This window comes from Heterodontus francisci, chromosome 34 (assembly GCF_036365525.1).
Source record: "Heterodontus francisci isolate sHetFra1 chromosome 34, sHetFra1.hap1, whole genome shotgun sequence".
Classification (NCBI taxonomy): Eukaryota; Metazoa; Chordata; class Chondrichthyes; order Heterodontiformes; family Heterodontidae; genus Heterodontus; species Heterodontus francisci.
In genome coordinates, this window is record NC_090404.1 from 24,629,055 (window position 1) to 24,652,470 (window position 23,416).

Below are 23,416 nucleotides of genomic sequence, written 5' to 3' on the forward strand. Positions count from 1 at the left end.
GGGGCCTAGATAGATTGGTTATGAAGGAGTTATTTTACTCAGCAGAGAGGTCAATATACAGGAGGCACAGATTTAAAATAATTGGTAGGATTAGGGAGGAGTTGAGGAGTTTTAATCACTGAAGCTGGTGAGGGTCTGGAACTCACTGCCTGAAAGGGTGGAAGAGGCAGAAACCCTCATCATATTTAAAAATGACTCAGATATGCACTTGAGGTGCTGTAACCTACAGGATTAAGAACCAAGAGCTGGAAAGAGGCATTAGACTGAATAATTTATTTCCACTGACACAGATACGATGGGCTGAACGGCCTCATGTGCTGTAAATTTCTATGATTCTGTGATGACAAGTGGCCCTTGTTGTTTTATCCAAGACAGGCCGCAGCCCCGTCATTTGCCCCAAGTGTTGATGTGATGGTTCAAGCTAAGAGGTGCCGGGTATCGGGAACAGCAGGAGCAGGGAATAAAATCTAAATGTCAGTAAACACCGATATAATTTATCTGCATCTAGTTCTATTTTAATAACTTTTGTTGACTGTGACCCTCACCCAGTGCCAGGATATCAGATCAGACCCACCATGGAAAATGAGTTTAACACCCCTGAGATAGACAAGGTCAACTGGATCCTCAGTATCTCTGTCACCTCCTCCAACCCCACAACCCTCTATGTAAATACAAGTTGTTGTTGTTGGATTACTCCCTGAGATAGACAATGTTAACCGGATTCCCCTCATCCACCAACACAGCAACTTCTTCACAAAACTAGTTTCTAAGATGTCGTCTTCTTTTCCGAAGCCGTGTTGAATATCTCTAATGGCTCCTTCTCTTCCCAGTGCCAGAAACAGCATCACCTTAGATCCCTTCAAGCAACTAACTCACACTGATGGGCCTGTAATTCCCTGGCTCTGATTTGTCTCCAAATTGGAAAATGGGAATGACATTACCTACCTTCCAATCTCAGGGAACAATCCCTGACTCTATTGAGCTCTTGAAGATACAGGCAAGGGGCTCACAGAGCATCCGTCCCATCTCTTTCAACACCCTTGGGTGGATATGAGATTTCCTATTTTATCCAGGATGACAATCCCTTTCTATTTTAATATTTATGTTATTGTCAACAGGACATCCCACAGCTGGAATCTGAGCATCATCCTCTGGAGTGCAGAATGATGTGAAATAGTCATTTAACAGCTCTGTCATAGCCTGGAAATCTGTTTCAATCTGTCCTGAACTGTCTCTCAGTGGCTCAAAACCATCTGTTCCCATCTTCTCACTCCTGATGTAGCTTGAAAAGATTTTGCCATTATCACCACCATTGTGCACCATCTTCTTTTCCAAAGATCTCTCAGCTTCTCTAATGGCTGCTTTTGTCTCCCTCAATTGTGGGTGATATTTGTCCCTATTCTCTCAGAAACTGAATCCATCTTGTTCCAAACTGGGTTCAATGTAAGACAGTTCGGGGAATCGGGCATCATTCACCCCTAGACCGACACTGGCAGATAAAACTAGACACAGTTCCTTATTAATGATTCCTCTGGTTCCTCACCATGTGTCTGTCAGGATACTGAAACCCAGCTTTCTTACAGTCCACTCCTGGAGGCCCCACTCCCTGATCCTACAACCTTCAGCAGGGTCAGTGGTGGAGTTCCACAGCAGGCGTGATTCCTGAGTAACATTCGGGATAGCATTCCTGTGGCTGTTCTGTGTATTTTTACTTATCCTGGTGTCTAACACTCACACATCGATAAAACAGGGAATTCCTGGAAACACGCTGCAGATCCTTCTTTATCTGGAGATCAAATGTCTGTTGTATAATTGTACCAGCAGTTAACAGGCTCCTGTGAACTCCTCCATCTGTTATTTTAATGCAGACATTAATTTATTTAGTTTCAAAAGGTGTATTTTAAATGAGTTAACACCTGCCTTAAAATGATAGACTCAGAACTGTCACACAAACACATTAACATTTTGTAGAATAATTACCACAGTCATTTTCAGACTGGAAATTTAAACCTGCCGTTTCACTTTCAGTCAGGAACAGATCACAGTTTTACACCAGTCTCTGATTTGACAGCACGTTTCCACCATTCACCGTTGTTCTTCCTGACTCTAAACACAGTTGTAAAGGAGCCTTCTGTTCCGTGCCCAGGAGCTCTGAACCATGGAAGAGAGCGGCTGGGACACATTTCTTACAGGCCTCAGGATTAACCCACACGGGGACTTTGCTGTCAGTGAAGAGAGACGAGAAAGACCAAAGTGCCGTTTGTCCCTCTCAGTGTGATCCTGAAGGACTGTGTTCAGACTAAAGTTCTGTTCCTGCCGTGCGACCCTCCCCCCAGATTGTCCTTTCTGAGCTCCAGCCAGGTGATGCTAAACACTCAGGTGGGAAAGACAAAAATCTACAACAGTGTGTTTAAAACAAAGCTGATTTATTTGACATTTATCCAGAATATTAAACTCCAGCACCCGTTAGTGGGGTTATTAACATCAGCAAAAACAAATTCAGAATGAACATGGTTCAGGCCAGGTTGTGATTAACAGCAGCAGTAACAGCAGAATCCAACCCCTGCAGTCACTTGTGAACTTGTTGATGTTTCTGTAGGTCGGATGACTGAATGAATCGCGTCCCACAATCAGTGCAGGCATATGGCCTTTCTCCGGCGTGAACTCTCTGGTGCCTCAGCAGGTTGGATGACTCACTGAATCTCTTTCCACACAAGCGGCAAGTAAATGGCCTCTCCCCAGTGTGCACTCGCTGGTGTCGCTGCAGTTTGGATGACTCACTGAATCTCTTTCCACACAAGCGGCAAGTAAACGGCCTCTCCCCAGTGTGAACTCGCTGGTGTCTCCGTAGATCCTGTTTGCTTTTAAATCTCCTCTCACAGTCAGAACATTTAAAAGTTCTCTCATCAGTGTGAACACGTTGATGTCTAGTAAGGTGGGATGACTGAGTGAATCCCTTTCCACACATGGAGCAGATGAACGGCCTCTCCCCAGTGTGAACCCGCTGGTGTGTATGGAGGTTGGATGACCGAGTGAATCCCTTCCCACACACTGAGCAACTGAATGACCTCTCACCAGTGTGAACTCGCTGGTGCGTGTGGAGGCTGGAGGACCGAGTGAATCCCTTCCCACACACGGAGCAGGTGAACGACCTCTCCCCGGTGTGAACCTGCTGGTGTTGCAGCACGCTGAACAATCGCCTGAACCTCTTCCCACAGTGAGAGCAGCTGAACGGTGTGGAACTGGTGTGAATGCGCTGGTGCTCCCTCAGTGATTGTGCACTTTTTAAGCTTTTGTTACAGTTTGAGCATTTAAACTCTCTTTCTTCAGTGTGAACACGTTGGTGTGTATGGAGACTGGATGACCGAGTGAATCCCTTCCCACAGTCAGAGCAGGTGAACGGCCTCTCCCCGGTGTGAATGCGTCTATGCGTTTCCAGCGCAGACGAGTAATTGAATCCTTTCCCACAGTCCCCACATTTACACGGTTTCTCCCCGGTGTGGCTGCTCTTGTGTCTCGACAGGCCAGTTGATTGGCTGAAGGCTTGTCCACACACAGAACACGTGTACGGTTTCTCCCCTCTGTGATTGGTGCTTTTTGCTTTCATGGTCAAAGGCTGACGATATTCAGGTTACGATAAATTGAGTGACTCTGTCAGATCTTGACGTGATGGCAAGTTTGGGGAGAAGGAAAGGAACTTTATACATCTACAACTCAACCTGAACTCTGACAGAAACCTCCAGACCTGCAACCTCCGCAAGATAAAAGGACAAAGGAAACAGTGCATTGGATCATCACCACCTCCAAGTTCCTCTAACTGACACACCATCCTGACTTGGACACATGTCACTGTTCCTTCATCATCACAGGGTCAATTTCCTGCAACACCTTACCTAACAGCATTGTGGAAGCACCTTCACAAGGACAGCAGTGGTTCAAGAAGGCGGCCCACCATCACCTTCCCAAGGGGTAACTGGGGAATTCATAATATATACTGGGCTGCTAGTAACTCCCATATCACAAAAATGAATTTTTTTAAATCTGTAAATATAAAATGGATTAAAATCACTACAGAAATACTTATTAAAACAATACTCTATTACATTGTATTGACAGTGTCGGCTAAGCAACCTAATCTCCCCCAGAATCTGCCTCCCATGACAGTCTCACATTGGAAATTGCTGGGCCCGACTGGGTTGAAAAGTACTCGAGGTTAAACCCAGCAGCTGCTCCTCCATCTCCACTGCAGCTCAAACTGATGCAACACAAAGATCTATACAGGATCCCAGGGACTGGCCTCGGCATCCAACACCCACCCTGATACAAACCGGCTTCTAATTGGTCCGTCTGTGTTTCTCGACTGAGTTATGTGAGCAACACCTGCAATAAAACAAAAGGAAAATACTGTGGATGCTGGAGGTTCGAGATAAAAAGAGAAAATGCTGGCAATACTCAGCAGGTCAGGCAGCGTCTGTGGAGAAAGAAACAGAGTTAACATTTCAGGGTGTGCAGAATGAATTACAGGGAATAAAGATGGTGCAGAATTTGATGGTCAATATAAGCTCAGAAGTGGAAGAGAAATGGAACACAACGCAGGAAAAACAATTCCTGACCATGAAAGATACTGTAGGAAGATAAAGCTGGTAATTCAGCAGTGCATGGTCAGGGAGATGGGCAGCAGTGGAAACCTCATTTAGACACGGTCAGCAGAAGTAACAATAAAATATCAGACACAGCTAAAATACAACCATTATTAGAGGCAGAGGAAGTTAGACAATGGCATACAGACAATTGGGGAGGGCAGAGGTGAAACATAGCAATGGAAGGACATGGTTTCAGATCCACAACAAAGGAGCACATCAGCTCCAGAGCCATGGAACCCCTCACAGATAACACAGTGTGACATAAAAGAAACAGCCGAAGGCACTGGATATTGCAAAGTCGACGGGTCCTGACAACATCCCAGCTGTAGTATGGGAGACATGTACTGCAGAACTAGCCGCACCCTTAGCCAAGCTGTTCTTGTACAGCTACAACACTGTCATCTATCCTTCAATGTGAAAAACTTCTCAGATATGGCCTATGCACAAAAAGGAGAACATATTCAACCCAGCCAATTACCGCCCTATAGGTCTACTCTCGATCATCAGCAAAGTGATGGAAGGTGTCGTTGACAGTGCTATCAAGCAGCACTTGCTTAGCAATAACCTGCTCACCGATGCTCAGTTTGGGTTCCGCCAGAGACACTCGGCTCCTGACCTCATAACAGCCTTGGTCCAAACATGAACAAAAGAAAAGAGCTGACCTGGATATCAAGGCAGCATTTGACCGAGTGTGGATCAAGGAGCCTTAGCCAAACTGGAGTCAATGGGAATCAGGTGAAAAACTTTGCACTGGTTGGAGTCATACCTAGTGCAAAGGAGGGCAGTTGTGGTTGTTGGAAGCCAATCACCTCAGCCCCAGGACATTGCTGCAGAGGTTCCTCAGGGTAGTGTCCTAGGCCTTCTTCACCTGCTTCATCAATGACCTTCCCTCCATCATACGTTCAGAAGTGGGGATGTTCGCTGATAAATGTATGATTTCAGAGCCATTCGTAACTCCTCAGATAATGAAGCAGCCCGTGTTCATATGCAGCAAGACCTGGATAACATTCAGGCTTGGGCTGATAAGTTGTTAGTATCATCCACACCACACAAGTGCCAGGCAATGCCGATCTCCAATAAGAGAGCATCTAACCATTTCCCTTTGACATTCAATGGCATTACCATCACTGAATTCCCCCACTATCAACATCCTGGAGGTTAGTATTGACGAGAAACTGAACTGCAGCAGCCACCTAAATGCTATGACTATTAGAGTAGGTCAGATGCTGGGAATTTTGTGGCAGGTAACTCACCTTCTGATTCCCCAATGCCTGTCCACCATCTACAAGGCACAAGTCTGGAATACTCTTCACTTGCTTGGACGAGTGTGGTTCCAACAAAACTCAGGAAGTTCGGCACCATCCTGGACAAAGCAGCCCACTTGATTGGTACCCCATCCACAAACATTCACTCCCTCCACCACCGACTCACAGTGGCAGCAATATGTACCATCTACAAGATGCACTGCAGCAATGCACCAAGGCTCCTTAGACAGCACTTTCTGCAACCTCTACCATCTTAGAAGGACAAGGACAGCAGATGCATGCAAACACCACCACCTGCAAGTTCCCCTCCAAGCCACACAACATCCTGACTTGGAACTATATGGCCGTTCTTTCACTGTCGCTGGGTCAAAATCCTACAACTCCCTTCCGAACAGCACTGTGGATGTACCTGCAGCAGATGGACTGCAGCGGTTCAAGAAGGCAGCTCATCACCAGCTTTTCAAGGGCAATTGGGGATGGGCAATAAATGCTGACCTGGCCAGCGACACCCACATCCCATCAATGAATAAAAAAAAGTCTTGCTTCAATTGTGTAGAACCTTGTTTTGCATGCACCTGGAGTAATGTGTGCAGTTTTGGTCCCCTTACCTTAGGAAGGATATTATTGCCATCGAGGGAGTGGTATAAAGGTTCACTAGGCTTGTTGCAGAGATGGTGGGACTGTCCTATGAAGAAAGATTGGGGAAACTGGGCCTCTATCGCTAGCGTTTCGAACTGAGGAAATACGCTGATTGTGGTGACGTCACTACGTACTTGTCGGCGCGCAATGACGTCGCCGCGCACAGCTCTTCTGCGTAAACCTGGACGGACAATGGTGTAAAAGAAGTAAAATAGGGCGGATGCTGAAACCGGCCAGAACCGTGAACTGACTGGGCTGCTGTCATGACCGTGAGTGTGCGAAAACTGCGTTTGCGCGGCGGGTGTGCTGTAAAGTCATTCATTGGGCACCAAACGCCTTCTCATCTAGTTCGGACTTTCAATGGCGGTGTTTTTACCCAACAGTCTCCGCGACAGGGAATGTTCCCTATTCACACCACAGGACACCGGTGCACAGACGTCCTGAGAGCAGTGTCTGGAGCAGGCGCAGTACGAGTGATGGCGCTGCAGGGACAGGGTGGAGGGAGCGATGGAGCCGGCGGGAAGATGGGAGGCTTCGTAAACCCTTGGCGTAGACTGCAAGCCCACAGTGGGAAGCATAGAGTGAAGACGACGAAGGAACGAGTGCTAACTTGGGAATTTGGTGCAGAGGGGGAAGGAGTTTCTGCTTTTTGTACCTTTTTACAGCCTCCAGGAGCTGGTGACTGTTCAAAGACTTTAATTAGTGAGCAGGTGGGTAATTGGTTGGTGAGTTTAAGATTTATGTCTTTAAACGGTACTGGGGAAATATAAGTATTATGTAATATAAATTTATAGCATTATTAAACTACTTAATATAACTACAAATAATCATTGACATTTCTAAACTGAAACCTAATTCGTTAAATAAAAATACAATAGAGATGGCAGGGCAGGTGATGTGTTGCAACTGTAGCTTGTGGGAGTTGGTGGATGCCAGTGTAATCCACTGGAATCACATTTAGATTTAGATATACAGCACTGAAACAGTCCCTTCGTCCCGCCGAGTCTGTGCCGACCATTAACCACCCATTTATTTATACCTCACTAATTCCAAATTCCTACCACATCCTCACCTGTCCTTATATTCCCCTATCACCTACCTATACTAGTGACAATTTTTTTTGTAATGACCAATTCACCTATCAACCTGCAAGTCTTTTGACTGTGGGAGGAAACCGGAGCACCCGGAGGAAACCCACGCAGACACAGGGAGAACTTGCAAACTCCACACAGGCAGTACCCAGAATTGAACCCGGGTCGCTGGAGCTGTGAGGCTGCGGTGCTAACCACTGCGCCACTGCAGTAAGTGTCTGCAACTTGAGGAACTTCAGCTCAGAGTTGATGAGCTCGAATCCGCGATTCAGACTCTGCGACACATCAGGGAAGGGGAAAGTCACCTGGGCACTTTGTTTCTGGAGGCAGTCACACTCCTTCAGATTTAGTCTGTGCTCAGGGACAGGAGGATGTGACCATGAGTGAGTCAGGTGTGGGGATCCAGAAGGTAACAATGGAGTCTCAGCACTTAGAATTGTTCAACAGGTTTGAGGTTCTTGCAGCTTGTGTGGACAAAAGCAGGGACTGTAGGGAGGGTGAACAAACTGACCACAGCACCTTGGTGCAAGGGGCCAATCAAGTGGGGGAGTAAAAAGGAATGTGGAAGTAGGGGACTGTATAGTTAGGGGGTTAGATACTGTTCTTTGCAGCTGACAGCGTGAGTCCCGAAGGCTGTGTTGTCTGCCCATTGCCAGGATTAAGGACATCTCCTTGGGGATGGAGAGGAACTTGGACTGGGAGGGGAAGGATCCAGTTGTCATGGTCGATGTGGGTACCAATGACATAGGTAGGACTAAGAACGATTCTGCTGAGGGTATGAGTAGTGAGGGGCTAAATTTAAAAAGCAGAACCACAAAGGGAATAATCTCTGGATTATTACCTGAGCCATGAGCAAATTGGCAGGCATTTAAGGAGATAGTTCATTACTCTCAACAAGATATATTCCATTGAGAAATAAAGACACTGAGAAGTATGTACCATCTGTGGCTAATGAAGGAAGTTAAGGGTGGTATTAAATTGAAAGAAAAGGTGTATAATACTGCAAAGATTAGTGGTAGGTCACAAGGTTGGCAACATTTCAGAAAAGCGATGACAAAAACGGGTGAAATTAGAGTATGAGTAACCTAGCAAGAAATATAAAACAGTAAAGGCTTTTACAAATATATAAAAAGGAAGAGCACAGCTAGTGTTCGTCCCTTAGAGGATGAGACTGTGTAATAAATAATTGGAAACAAGGAAATGGCAGAGACTTTGAACAAGTATTTTGTATCTGTCTTCACAGTAGAAGACACAAAGAATCCTAAGAAAAGCAGAACATCAAGAGACAAAAGTGAGGGAGGAACGTAAAACAATCTCCATCACCAGAGAAAAAGTACTAGGAAGACTATTGGGATTAAAGGCTGACAAGTCCCCGGACCTGATGGCCTGTATCCTAGGGTCTTAAAGAAAGTGGCTGCATTGGTTGTAATCTTCCAAAATTCTCTAGATTCTGGAGAGGTCCCAGTAGTTTGGAAAACTGCAAATGTAACACCTCTATTCAAGAATTGTGTTTTGTGGGGGGCGGGGGGGAAAGGTGACAGAAAGCAGTTAACTTAACATCTGTCATTGGTAATTGGCCCATTATTAAGGAAGTAGTAGCAGGACATTTAGAAAATCCTGATACAGAGTCGACACGATTTTATGAAATGGAAATAATGTTTGACAAATTTATTAGGGTTCTGTGAGGATGTAACCAGCAGGGTGGATAAAGGGAAACAGTAGATTGTGTGGAGCTAATTCACTATACAGGAGCCCAGCGCGCAGGCGCAGCGCTGGCCTGTATCTGGAGCATGTTCATGTGTCGCTGTGTGATCAGAGCCGTGCGAGTGCTGGAGGCGCAGGGGAGAAATGGAGCAGGTGGGGAGGCTTCAGAAACGCCTGGTGTAGGCCACAAGCCCGCAATAAGAAGCTCCAGGTCCCCGCGTTTGCAGCTCCGGGGCTTTGTCCTGGAAACAGGCCGCCGCCATCTTGGTTGAGTGGGGAGCTGAGCGCATGCGTGGCCATCTTGGTGACATCAGAGAGTGGGCGGGGCTTCAGTGTACCAGTGACCAGGAGAGTCATTGACAGGACACCACTCGCACAATTATTCCAGAGCCCGTTCGCTGTTGCCCGGACTATTTTGCTGGCTAGAAATATAAAACAGATAGTAATAGTTTCTATAGATATTTTAAAAAGAAAAGAATTAACAAAGTGAGCATTGGACCTATAGAAAGTGAGTCTGGGGAATTAACGAGGGAAAATGACAGATGGATTGAACAGGTATTTTGCATGAGTCTTCACTATTGAGGATACAAGTAACATCCCATAAATAGCTATAAGTCAGGAAATGGTACTGAGCAAGTTGTTGGAGCTGCAGGCTGACAAGTCACCGGATCTTAAAAGAAGTGGCTAGTGAGATAGTTGATGCATTGGTTTTAATTTTCCAAAATTCCCTAGATTCGGGGAAGGTTCCATTTAGATTGGAAAATTGTCAATGTAACTCCTTTATTCAAAAAGGGAGAGCGACAGAAAGCAGGAAACTACAGGCCAGTTAGCTTAACATCTGTCATAGGGAAAATGTTAGAAGCTGTTGTTGAAGACGTTATAGCAGAGCACTGCGAAAAATTCAAGGTAATCAGGCAGAGTCAACATGGTTTTGTGAAAAGGAAATCATGTTTAACCAACTTATTGGAGTTCTTTGAAGAGGCAACATGTGCTGTGGATAAAGGGGAACTGGTGGATGTATTGTACTTAGATTTTCAGAAGTTATTTGATAAGGTGCCATATCAAAGGTTATTGCGGAAAATAAAAGCTCATGGTGTAGGGGGTATTGTGGAAAATAAAAGCTCATGGTGTAGGGGGTAACATTTTAGCCTGGATAGAAGATTGGCTAGCTAACGGCAAGTTGTAACGAGTGGTGTGCCACAGGGATCTGTGCTGGGGCCTCAACATTTTACAATTTATATAAATGACTTGGATGAAGGGACTAAAGGCATGGTTGCTAAATTTGCTGATACAAAGATAGATTGGAAAGTAAGTTGTGAAGAGGACATAAGGCTACAAAAGGATATAGATAGGTTAAGTGGGCAAAGATCTAGCAAATAGTGTATAATGTGGGAAAGTGTGAAACTGTCAATTTTGGCAGGAAGAATAAAAAAGTGCACTTTCTAAATGGTGAGAGATTGCAGAGCTCTGAGATGCAGAGGGATCTGGGTGTCCTAGTGCTTGAATCGCAAAAGATCAGTATGCAGGTACAGCACGTAATTAGGAATGCTAATAGAATGTTAACCTTTATTGCGAGGGGAATTGAATACAAAAGTAGGGAGGTTATGCTTCAGCTTTACAGGGCATTAGTGAGACCACATCTGGAGTACTGTGTACAGAATTGGTCTCCTTATTTAAGGAAGGATGTGAATGCGTTGGAAGCAGTTCACAGAACATTTACTAGACTAATACCTGGAATGGGTGGTTTGTCCTCTGAGGAAAGGTTGGACAGGCTAGGCTTGTATCTGCTGGAGTTTAGAAGAGTAAGAGGTGACTTGATTGAAACATATAAGATTCTGAGGTGTCTTGACAGGGTGGATGTGAAAAGTATGTTCTCCCTTGTGGGAGAATCTAGAACTAGCGGTCACTGTTTAAAAATAAGGGGTTGCCCATTTACTACAGAGATGAGAATTCTTTTCTCTCAGGGTCATGAGTATTTGAAATTCTCTTCCTCAAAAGGCGGTGGAAGCAGAGTCTTTGAATATTTTTCAGTCAGACATAGATAAATTCTTGATAAAGGTTTCCGGGGGTAGGTGGGAATATGGAGTTGAGGTTACAATCAGCTCTGCCATGAACTTGTTGAATAGCAGAACAGAGGGGCCGAGTGGCCTACTCCTGCTCCTAATTTGTGTGTTCATCTGTTCATCTGCAGTATTTTGCTTTATTTTTATTGCAGGCATTGCTCACAGAACTGAATTGAGAAACACAGACGGACCAATTAAGAGCCAGTTTGAATCGGGAAGTCGGTCCCTGACCACCTGTGTAGGTCTTTTTTGTTGCATCTGTAATTTAAAGGGAGGGGCACCAGTGATATGCTGTAATGAAAACTTGGCTAAATTAAACTAAAATGTCATTCTTAATGGTGGTGATACATTCCAGGGACACTTGGGGCGCAGACGTAGCCACAGAAGAGAGGCAGGCAATCTGGCCAGACGACTCCCTCGACAGTCTGCTGCCTGGACCTGTTGAGGGCCACTTTGGCCAGACCCAGGAGCACTGCCATGAGAAGATCCCTCGTCTTTCTGCCATCTTTCTAGGTGCAATGTGCAGAAGGGCGCATGCACGGCCATCCTGGGCCAGGAAGCAGGAGGAGAGAATCTTGGGAATTTCTATCCTGGACTGTTAGTGATGGTTTTTGTGAAATCCTTTTACAGGGTATTGGAAGGGGAGGATTTGCAGACAGGAAACGCAAACTAAACATCACATCAAGATTTGAAAGAGTTACTTGATTCATCAGGACCAGAATATCATCGGCCTTTGAAGATGGAAGGAAAATAATTTGTCTGTTCTGTCTTTGGAACAGATTTCAGGTATCAGTGTGACTGGAAAAGCACTGAGATACACAAAGCCCTGGTTAGACCACACCTGGGGTTCACTTCTGGGAACACACCTTAGGAAGGATAGATTGGCTTTGGAGGGAGTGCAGTGTAGGTTTATCTGAATGAAGATAGGGCACATTCTCTTCCACAGGAAATGCTGGGTAACAGCTCTACCATCAAAAGGCCATATTGGTGAATAGAAAATAGTTATGTATTCTGATTGAGATTGGAGTGAGAGTGTCAAGTTCTAACAAATTAGTCGAGAAACTCGAGTGCCGGCTTTTGTAAAGTCTTTCAACAGGGCTTGGAAGTGGAGGGATGCACTGTCGCGTCAAACACTCCCAGGGCAGGTACAGCACAGGTTAGATACAGAGTAAAGCTCCCTCTACACTGTCCCATCAAACACTCCCAAGACAGTGTAGAGGGAACTATATTCTGTATCTAAATTGTCATGTTCCTGCCTTGGGAGTCTCGGACGCTGACGAGAGCTGCTCCAACTGATAGAATTTCCTGTTCCTTCACACTGACATCCATCACTTGGATGAGCACAAGATTCACCTACAGAAGGGAACACAAAACCATCAGCATTCCCCCCTGGACACAGAGAGTGAGTGACAGGGAGTGTCCAGGACAATGACAGCTCTCACCCGAAAAGGTAGGAATTGATCCTGTATCTCTCTTTCCCCCGCCCCCCCCCCCCCCCCCCCGCCCCCTTCTCCCCATTTATCCTGGGGTCTCACTGATTGAATCCTGCTCCTTATTCCCTTCCTGTAACAGCACAGAGCTAAACCCAGCCCATAATGAGCAAGACTCAGGGAGGATGGTGACTGGGCAATGCAGTGATGTCCTGAAGCAGCAACATTCAGCCCACCTGGTCCCCCTCCTTGACCCTTTAAAGGTAGAGAGCTGGGACATCCTGTCTCAAAACACATCCCACCCTGTTCATACTGAGAATCCCAAGGTGGAGAGCTGGGACATCCTGTCTCAAAACACATCCCACCCTGTTCATACTGAGAATCCCAGGGTGGAGAGCTGGGACATCCTGTCTCAAAACACACCCACCCTGTTCATACTGAGAATCCCAGGGTGGAGAGCTGGGTCATCCTGTCTCAAAACACATCCCGCTCTGTTCATACTGAGAATCCCAGGGTGGAGAGCTGGGACATCCTGTCTCAAAATACATCCCACCCTGTTCATACTGAGAATCTCAGGATGGAGAGCTGGGACATCCTGTCTCAAAACACATCCCACCCTGTTCATACTGAGAATCCCAGGATGGAGAGCTGGGACATCCTGTCTCAAAACACATCCCACCCTGTTCATACTGAGAATCCCAGGGTGGAGAGCTGGGACATCCTGTCTCAAAACATACCCACCCTGTTCATACTGAGAATCCCAGGATGGAGAGCTGGGACATCGTGTCTCAAAACACACCCACCCTGCTCATACTGAGAATCCCAGGGTGGAGAGCTGGGACATCCTGTCTCAAACTAGATCCCACCCTGTTCAAATTGAGAAGCCTTTTCTTTCTGGTCACCTCATTACAGAAAGGATGTAATTGCACTGGAGAGGGTACAGAGGAGATTTACGAGGATGTTGCCAGGCCAGGACTGGAAAAATACAGCTATGAGGAAAGATTGGATAGGCTGGGATTGTTCTCCTTGGATCAGGGAAGGCTGAGGGGAGAGCTGATTGAAATGTACAAAATTGTGAGGGGCCTGGATAGAGTGGAGGTGAAAGGTCTATTCACCTTAGCAGAGAGATCAGTGACCAGGGGGCATGGATTTAAAGTGATTGGTAGAAAAATTAGAAGGGAGATGAGGAAAAACTTTTTCACCCAGAGGGTGGTGGAGTCTGGAACTCACTGTCTGAAAGGGTAGTTGAGGCAGAGACCCTCCACTCATTCAAAAGGAGTCTGGATAGGCACCTCAAGTACCGTAATCTGCAGGGCTATGGACCAAATGCTTGGAAGGTGATATTAGAATAGGTGGATCGTTTTTCATCCGGCACAGAGACAATGGGCCAAGTGGCCTCTTTCTGTGCCTTAAACTTTCTACGATTCTACTGTTCCATAATCCAAGAGTGGAGAGCTGGGGCATCCTGTCTCAAAACTCATCCCACTCTGTTCATACTGAGAATGCCAGGGGAAGGGCCAAGGCCCAAAGAGCAGAACAAAACGAAGATGGGAAAGAGGAGGAGAGAACAAGGAGTAGGGCCTGAGGGAACAGGCTTCAGTTTTAGAGCCTGGCAACCTCAGGAGAGAATGACTGAGTGCAGTAGTTTTATGATCCAGTCAGAGAACAAGGAGCAGATGGGGAGACTGGTGTAGATTCCAGCACAGTGAGGATGTAGCGGGAGGAAGTTTGTTTAGTGCTCTGTATTATGGGTATAGGAGGAACAAGAGAGGAATGGACAATTACTGCAGCAGTGCCCATAAATAGTGACGATGGGATGGGGGTTAGAGTGGACCATGGACAGTCTGTTAAACTGTCTATTTGCTGTGACCAGTTTTCCTTCTGTTAAAAATAGCCTCCTGTAGCCCAGTGACACAAACAGCCCATTAAACTCCTCCAATGTCGTTTGGTCTGGTGAGGTCTCCCTTTGTGAAACATTGGCTGTTAAAGCTTTTCATTTTGACACACTCACAGTGTGAAATGAGCTGCAGAACTGCTGACACTGTCAGTATTAAGGAGACATTTCCCTTTGGAGATGGGATTGTTCAATGCGTTTGATCAGAGGGATATTGGACAGGAAGCACACAGCACAAACATTACACTGCAGCTGGGATATGTGAGAGTGTTACAGTCAGGCTTTCAGGCACTTTATTAAACACACACACAGCAGAAGCACATTAATCTGAAAGGAGATCACTCATACATGAGCAGCCAGCGGTGTAGAGCCTCCTGAGAGTCCGGTCCCTTTTTAGCCAGTATTTACAGGAGCTGGGACATGGAAAAGAGTCTCAGTAAAATCAGGGATATATTTGTTCACACTAACCAACCTCCCAAAATTACTGAGTTATTTCTCCTTCATTTACAGAAACTGACTGTCCAGGTGATTGACAGGAGCTCCAAACAATAGGAAGAGCGGGGATGGGCTGGAGGACTGAGCAGGTGGTTGGTCCACCAACCAGAGACAGTGAGGGGCGAGGCCTGTGACATGGAGTGGGCATCATTTTGAAAGTTGATTTCTCTCAGACTCCAGGACCAAACTGTCCCTTTTCTGTTGTGGCTTCAAACAGATGAAACCCTGTGGGTGTGGAGCAGATATTTCAACATTTGTTAGTGAAATGGATTCATTCAGGACAATGAGAAATGTTTGTCTGTTCCGAATTTCTATCCTGGACTTACCGTGATGACTTGTGGAAGCTCATTTTACAGGACTTAGTGTCGTGTTGGTGAGTGTTTCTAAACTTTGTCTTCCTATCCCGGTAATTTACATAACATAAGAACTAGGAGTAGGCAATTCAGCCCCTCGAGCCTGCTCCGCCATTCAATACAATCGTGGCTGATCTCATCTCGGCCTCAAATCCACTTTCCTGCACGTTCTCCATAACCCTTCAGCCCATTACTGATTAAAAATCTGTCTATCTCCTCCTTAAATTTACTCAATGTCCCGGCATACACCGCACTCTGGGGTAGTGAATTCCACAGACTCACAACCCTTTGAGAGAAGTAACTTCTCCTCATCTCTGTTTTAAATCTTCTAACCCTTATCCTAAAACTATGACCTCTCTTTCTAGATTACCCCAGCAGAGGAAACATCCTCTCTACGTCTACTTTGTCATTCCCCTTAATCATCTTATATACCTCAATTAGATCTCCTCTCATTCTTCTAAACTCTAGAGGATTGTAAGTTATTGTGAGTGTTGGACTATGTTGCCTCAGGGCAATGTGCAACAGGCCACATGCGCAGCCATCCTGGGCCAGGAAGAAGAAGGAGGAGAGAATGTGGTGAATTTCTATCCTGGACTGACAGTGATGGCTTTTGTAAACTCCTATTACAGGGTTTAGAAGGGGAGGATTTGCAGGCAAGAAGCTCAAACTAAGCGTCACAAGCTGGCAGAATCTTTTGATTCATCAGGACCTGAATATCATCGGCCTTTGAATGTGGAAGAAAAAAGGTTTGTCTGTTCTGTCTGTGGGAAAAGATTTCAGGTATCAGTGTGACTGGAAAAGCACTGAGATACACAAAGCCCTGGTTAGACCACACCTGGAGTATTGTGTTCAGTTCTGGGCACCACACCTTAGGAAGGATGTATTGGCCTTTGAAGCAGTGCATTGCAATATTTCCTGGATGATACCTGCACTCTGAGGGTTAAATAACAAGGGAAATTACACAAATGAGTCACAGTAATTGCAGCGTAGAAAGAGGCCATTCGGTCCATTGAGTCCATGCCAGCTCTCTGTACAGTAATCAAATCGGTCCTATTCCCCTGCGCCCAAATCCCGAATGTAGACATGCTGACTAGCAGCACAGTGAGACGTAAGCGGGAATGGCTAAGGATGGGCATCTCTGGGACTCTGCTTGATCACCAGGATCTCTGGGAGGACCATCAAAGGAAAGGTGTGGTGGCCTTAAACACACTAGAGTGTAATGTTGCCCAACAGGAGGGAATGAAAAGGTTAACTTAAGCTTAGCATTGCAAAAATACTAAATAACACGCCTATGACTAAATGTCACACAAGAAGCTTGAGCCAGCCACAATGAGAATGATTATTAGATACAGAAGTTACACTACTAACAGAAATAGGTCAGGAGTCAATTAGACAGGATGCAGCTGCACGTTAGAATGAAGTCTGGAACATTTTGTGGTTGGAGCACCTGCAATCAATCATGATTGCTAACGTCGTTTGTCTCAAAAGAAACAAATAGTGTGACCTCAAGCGATGTAAAATAGGTCACCAGGAGGTATAAAACTCTGCAACAACTGTGTAACTTTGAGTCAACCTCTAGAAGGTGGACTCCCAAACGTGTTTGCAATAAATGTGTTGCTTTTTCACTCTACAGTCATCTCCGTGTCGAGTGACTCTATTGCAACAGGGAGGATTTACAGACCAGAAACTGCAACCAAACATCACATCAAGATCTGGCCGGATTCATCAGGCACTGAATATCATCAGCCTTTGAATGGAAGGAGATATACTTGTCTGGTCTGTGTGCAAAAAATTTGAAACATCAGTGTGACTAGAAAATCACAGAGAGACACACCCGAGTGAGAGTGTTCCAGTGCACTGATTGTGGAAAGAGCTTTAACCAGTTACACAGCCTGAAAAAACATCGCACCATTCACAGCAGGGAGAAACCGCACATGTGTTGTGTGGGAAGGGATTTGGTCTAACCAAGGTTCAGTACAAGTTTAACATAAATTCAGTTATTTTCAGTTGTAGCTCTCTAGAAATGAACCCCAGTGTTTTATTTGCTGCTTTTATGGCCTTAGTAACTTGTATTGCTACTTTCATTGAAATGAATGTGTCAATTACACTCTGATTGTGCAAATTTAATGTCTTTGTGCATTTTGTCACAGTCTTCCTCAGGAATAACTCCGTTGCCCTATTTAGCATCATCCACAAATTTTGAAATTGTATTTCTGATTCCGGAGTCTAAATCGTTTCTGTAAATTGTGAATAAAAGTAGTCTCGGCACCAATCGCTGCGGAACATCACATTCCACCTTCCGCCAGTCTGAGTAGCTACTCTTGAGTACCACCAGAACTGATGAAAGGTCACTGACCTGAAACGTTAACTCTGCTTCTCTCTCTCCAAACATACTGCCAGACCTGTTTTTGTTTCAGATTTCCAGCATCGCTAGTGTTTTGCTTTTATTTGACTACGGTGAGATTCCCTTATGGATCACTAATGAGCAGCTTACCAATCTTACAAAGAAAACAGGGTTCAACACAACCAGTTGCCAACTCGGGATTAGTGTGCGTGTATTCATCTAACACTGACTGTATTGCAAAGGAAGGAATGCTATTGGGAAGAATACTTGCCGCACCAATGCTCACTGACTCAACCCTACCTAGAGAGGTCTATAGAGTAGAGAACATCGGGGTGATCAGGGAAGGGTATAGTGTTAAACATCATAGTACATTCCCAGATGCAGGAAAGATGCTAGGGACTACACTGGAAGGGTGTAGCATTGGTAACTCCACAATTGTGTGCCCTCACCCAATCCATGAGACAGAGAAGGAGAAGTGTGGATATAATACGTTAGCCAACTGTACCATGGAGGTAATGCCAGCCAACATGGAACCAACCCGGGTAGCCTACGTGGGTAAAGGACAATAGTGCATCACCACATCCCAGACGTCTTTCTGGCACGGGCATATCCGATGCCAGTTGGAAAACTCAACTGTGTGCTTTAGACCACAGTTGCCATCACGGGTGGGCAGGGTAGAGCTGGTGGCATACATAGACGATAAGTAGTTAAACTAAATGCCGAGGAGCACATTTGAGTTGAGATCGAACAGTGCATTAACCAGTTCACCTGGCTAATACCCTCACTGCCCAAGCACTTGGATGAAATCTAGGCAGGCTAAGATAAGGCCCGTAAGACCTACAATATCCTCCATCAGAACAGTGAGGATATAAAGGACCAGGTCGAGGAACTCCAAGTCACAACTTGGTGGGAGGACTCGTGGAACTGGGGGCTTAATGTCCAAATCCACCCCGGATCAGAATAGTCTCCCGTGTTTTAGTGGTAATGATATATATGATTTACCGCACCTGCACGTTCTGGAAAAAGAACAGGGTTTTGGCCAAAGCCCTATGAAAGGCTGAGACCGAAGCCATCGAAGAATAAGGGAGCAGGTTGAGAGCAACTGGTGTGAGGCCACATAAGATGACAAGGAGAGGCTTGGCTTAAGTTGCTATTTGCTGGCATTATACCCAGACCTAGTGGAGGCTAATTGAGCCAATGTGAAGGCAGTAGAAGAATAGAGTTAGTAGCATCCAATACCTGTGAAACCCAGAGGATCCCTGGGACACTTCAAAGGCAGAAGAACCATAGGTATGGCTATCTTGGGTCAGCTAATGGCCAAGGGCCAAAAAGAGGGACTGCTCAGGTACAATTTTAAGGCTAAAACAGGTACAGGTTGACATAGTGGAGAACAAAGAGCACTGGGAAAGCTAAACCTGAACTGGACAGAATGTAATCTAGGGCAGAACATTGTGACCTCGATACCAAAGCACAGCGTGCATAAACAGGTGCATGTGAGCAGAGTAATGCAGAAGTGAAATGACTTGTGGTTTTTATGCAGAGAGATGTTGATCGTTTGTGATGCAGAAATGGAGCAGATTGTGGTTTATGTGCTTGCATCTGTGAAATATGTACATGTTCCGGATTGTGGTTTCTGTATATAAATGTAATCGCTGTAACTGGTAATTAGAACTCTCACGAGCACTTGTGCGAGTGGTGTTCTCCTTGCATGTGCTCACTTGATCCACATCACTGACTTTTGCGGCATTATTTTGGGTAGAGCCGAATCAGTTCCCTTTACAATAGGAAAAATTAAAAAATCTGTTTTTTTAATGAATGGTGAGCGACTGGGAAATGTTTGCATTCAGAGAGACCTGATGTCCTTGTATATGAATCACAAAGTTAACATGCAGGTACAGCAAGAAATTAGGAAGGCACATGTTAGCTTTTGCTACAAATAAATTGGGGTAGAGGAATAAAGAAGTCATATTACAATTATACAGGACATTGGTGAGGCCCCACCTGGAGTACTTACCTAAGGAGGGACATACTTGCCCTTGAGGGAATGTAACAAAGGTTAACTAGACTGGGTCCTGGGATGAGGCGATTGTTCTATTTATTCACAGAATGTGGGAGTTGCTGGAAAGGCCAGTATTTATTGCCCATTCCTAATTGCCCTTGAGAAGGTGGTGGTGAGCCGCCTCCTTGAAAATAACTGTGTGACTTGCTAGGCTGTTTCATAGGGCAGTTAAGAGTCAACCACATTTCTGTGAGTCTGGAGTCACATGTAGGCCAGGTCGGGTAAGGACGGCAGATTTCCTTCCCTAAGGGACATGAGTGAACCAGGTGGGTTTTAGAAAAATCCAGTAGTTTCATGGTCACCATTACTGATACTAGCTTTTTGATCCCAGATTTATTTAATTAATTGAGTGGAAATCCCTAACCTGCCATGGTGGGATTTGAATTCATGTCCCAGTATCATTAGTCCAGGCCTCTGTAACATAGCCACTATGTTACAGCACCCTCACTGTGCTCCATGTCTTCCGAAGAGGAGAGATTGAGTAGACTAGGCCTATATTCCCTGGAGTTTAGAAGAATGAAAGGTGATCTGACAGAAACATGATAAATTCTTAAGGGACTTGACAGGGTAGATGCTGAGAAAATGTTTCCCCTGTCTGGGGAATCTAGAACACCGGGTCACAGTCTCAGGATAAGGGGTCGGTCATTTAGGACTGAAATGAGGAGAAATTTCTTCACTGAAAGGGTTGTGAATCTTTGGAATTGTCTACCCCAGGGAGCTGTGGATGCTCAGTCGTTGAGTATATTTAAGACAGAGATTGATAGATTTTTGGGTACTGAGTGAATTAAGGGATATGGGGATAGTGCGGGAAGGTGGAGTTGAGGTAGAAGATCAGCCATGATCTTGGTGAATGGCAGAACAGGCTCGAAGGGCCAAATGGCCTCCTCCAGCTCCTATTTCTTATGTTCATTAAACCTCAGTCTGGTTCCTCTCAAGCTGCTGAGTGAGTGAATTAAATCTTTCTTGACAAGTCACCAAGATACCAGACTACAAGTCATGCCCAAAACATCATTTATTGGTTACAAATCACAACTTAGTTAAATCTGGGCACACAGACACTTTATAAACATGTATAAACACAGAGAAATGTAATCAGAGTTATCCAGCAGTTCAGCACTAATAGGGAGAGTATTTCACAAAACAAGTAACAAATAGGGGTGAGAGTGGCCAAAGACCAAAAGGTCTGAAAATTAGTGGCCAAAGATAAAATAAGTCTTTTTTTTTTACAAGGAGTCATGTAATTATAGCACTGTTATTGAAGCAAACTGGTTCAGTAATGGCAATTTCATACAATTTTGCATATGTAATGAATAAAATTGCACTGTACTCCGAATACAATTTCATGAGACTTACCTGACAGATGATAATTGGTTTTCAGGCACTTAATGTTCTCAATGTGCTGCTTCTGCCTATTTATAGCTTGTTCATGTAAAAGGTGTTCTGTGAAGATGTGTCAACTTTAATGGAAAGCAGTATATAGAAACATACCAGATGGCACGTTCTGGTACCTTGGTAAGTGATGAGCACAAATCAGTAGATATATAAATTAATAAAAAGTAAACATTTCAGAGACATTGACAATCCAGAAACTTGAACTTATGTGGGGTAATTGTTCTTACTTTGTGCTATGTCATACATAATCATCTGAACTAAGCAGAAAGCAAAACCAGGTCGCCAGTTATACAGTCTGCCCAATTTTCTGTCCACTAACTTAAATGGACAGGAATATCACATACATTCTTTTTGGAGCATGCGATACTCCCAAACCAACTTTCTTTCAAACAATTATTTACATCCAAGCACAGAAGAGGAAAATAACCTGATTAACTTTAGGAAATGTGGTGCCTCTATAAATAGAATGCTTGTTTTTAAATATCATGACTCATGGTAGATTTAATAATTTAAAATAAATCACATTATAAAAATTTTAAACTAAAATAATCTTGTACAGATCTCATTATAATCTTAATGAAAACTAATTTCAATGTTTTTTCCTCTTCAAAAGGGTCCAAATATTATGCAACTTAAAAGTTGTACCAGATCTTCGAGAATCGGCCTATTTAGTCACCTGAAGACCCATGGCAGAAACTCACAACCTTGAGTAAACGTCATCCTCGAATCGAGGGACAGCCGTCGACAACCTCTACAGTAACAAGTTTGAGGTTGTGTTGCATCATCCCCAAATCAGGCTCAAAAGTTTGTTAATGTCCCTGTGACAATGCAGCAGGTCCAATGGACAGCTGTATATCCCAACAGTGATGAACACTTCTGGCTCCTGTTCTACTGCATCAATTGGTGCAGTGGTAGCTGCATTTAACAGCAAGGTGAGCTGAAAATCATAACTATTGTGTTGGCTTAGAGCAAGGCAGCATTCTGTATATACATATTCATACATGTACAGAGTATTGTGCCATCAGCCTCAGAAGCCCAGTAACCTTTGATAGTGACTGCAGAGCGCTCACAGGATAGTTGCACTGAAGGAAATGCACTGCACTTGTGGTGCAGGACAGCCTTTTCCAGATAATTTCACATTACAATTTTTATCTTACATGGGGGGCCGATGAGACAATTTCAGAAAAATAAAGGCATTAAAATTTACCTTACTATTAATCAAAACAATAACAAAGGTGCATTTTGTGGAGCAGCTTTAAATGAGAAGACTAATTTATTGACTTACTTTCTGTTCACTATGTTGGACACGGACTTAGTGAAATACCTGGCATTTTTCTGCCTGCACAAGTATTCAATGTTTGCCCGCACACTTGTTGTAGTGATGCAGAGTATTCTGGATACCGTACTGTCAGGAGTGATCTTGATCATTCTCTCTCCCTTTCTTTCCCTTTCTCTCTGCCCCCACTCTGTTTCCCCCCCCCCTTTCTGTCCCCCCCCCTTTTCTCTCTCTGTCCCCCTCTCTCTTCCACCTACCCTCTCTTGTCTGTTCCCCCTTTTCTCTCTCTGTCCTCCCCTCTCTCAGCCTCCCCCTCTCTCTCTGTCCCCTTGCACTCTCTCTCTCTTTCTTTGCCCACCTTTCTCTCTCTTTCTATCTTTGACAGTTGTAGAGAGTGGTAACATTCAGCAGATGGTTGATGAGTTTTTCTTAAATCTCATGTCAGTTTCTGAACTTCGGACAGATTCGGGGTTTTCCAGCAGGCTTTTAAAAAATCCTGAATCTGTCCGAAGTTCAGAAACTGCTGTTCCCGATGTCCGGATCAGTCAGCTGTGAAACTCAGTCCGATTTTTTTTTAAAAATCCAGTCTGCAAGAAGACGACAAAGGGAAATTTCTCATCTCCAGTCACGGAACCCCTGCTAAGGATGAGGAATGGCCCGGGGTACAGTTCACACCCGCAGGCCGTACGTTGGATAACCCTGGTTTACAGTGTGACTGGGGCAGTAGACAGTGAAAGTGGTGATGAACCATGAATGGAATTCAGCCAT

At 44.8% G+C, this 23,416-nt stretch overlaps 1 protein-coding gene across 1 annotated transcript in view; it reads right to left on the reverse strand.

Moving 5' to 3' along the window:
• LOC137349233 (zinc finger protein 850-like) overlaps positions 1–23,416 on the reverse strand; it is a 113,255-nt gene that overhangs the window by 84,677 nt on the left and 5,162 nt on the right. The window contains exon 3 of the mRNA XM_068014732.1: positions 2,733–3,581. Coding sequence (XP_067870833.1) covers positions 2,733–3,581 — 849 coding nt within the window. The remainder of the gene's footprint in view (positions 1–2,732; positions 3,582–23,416) is intronic.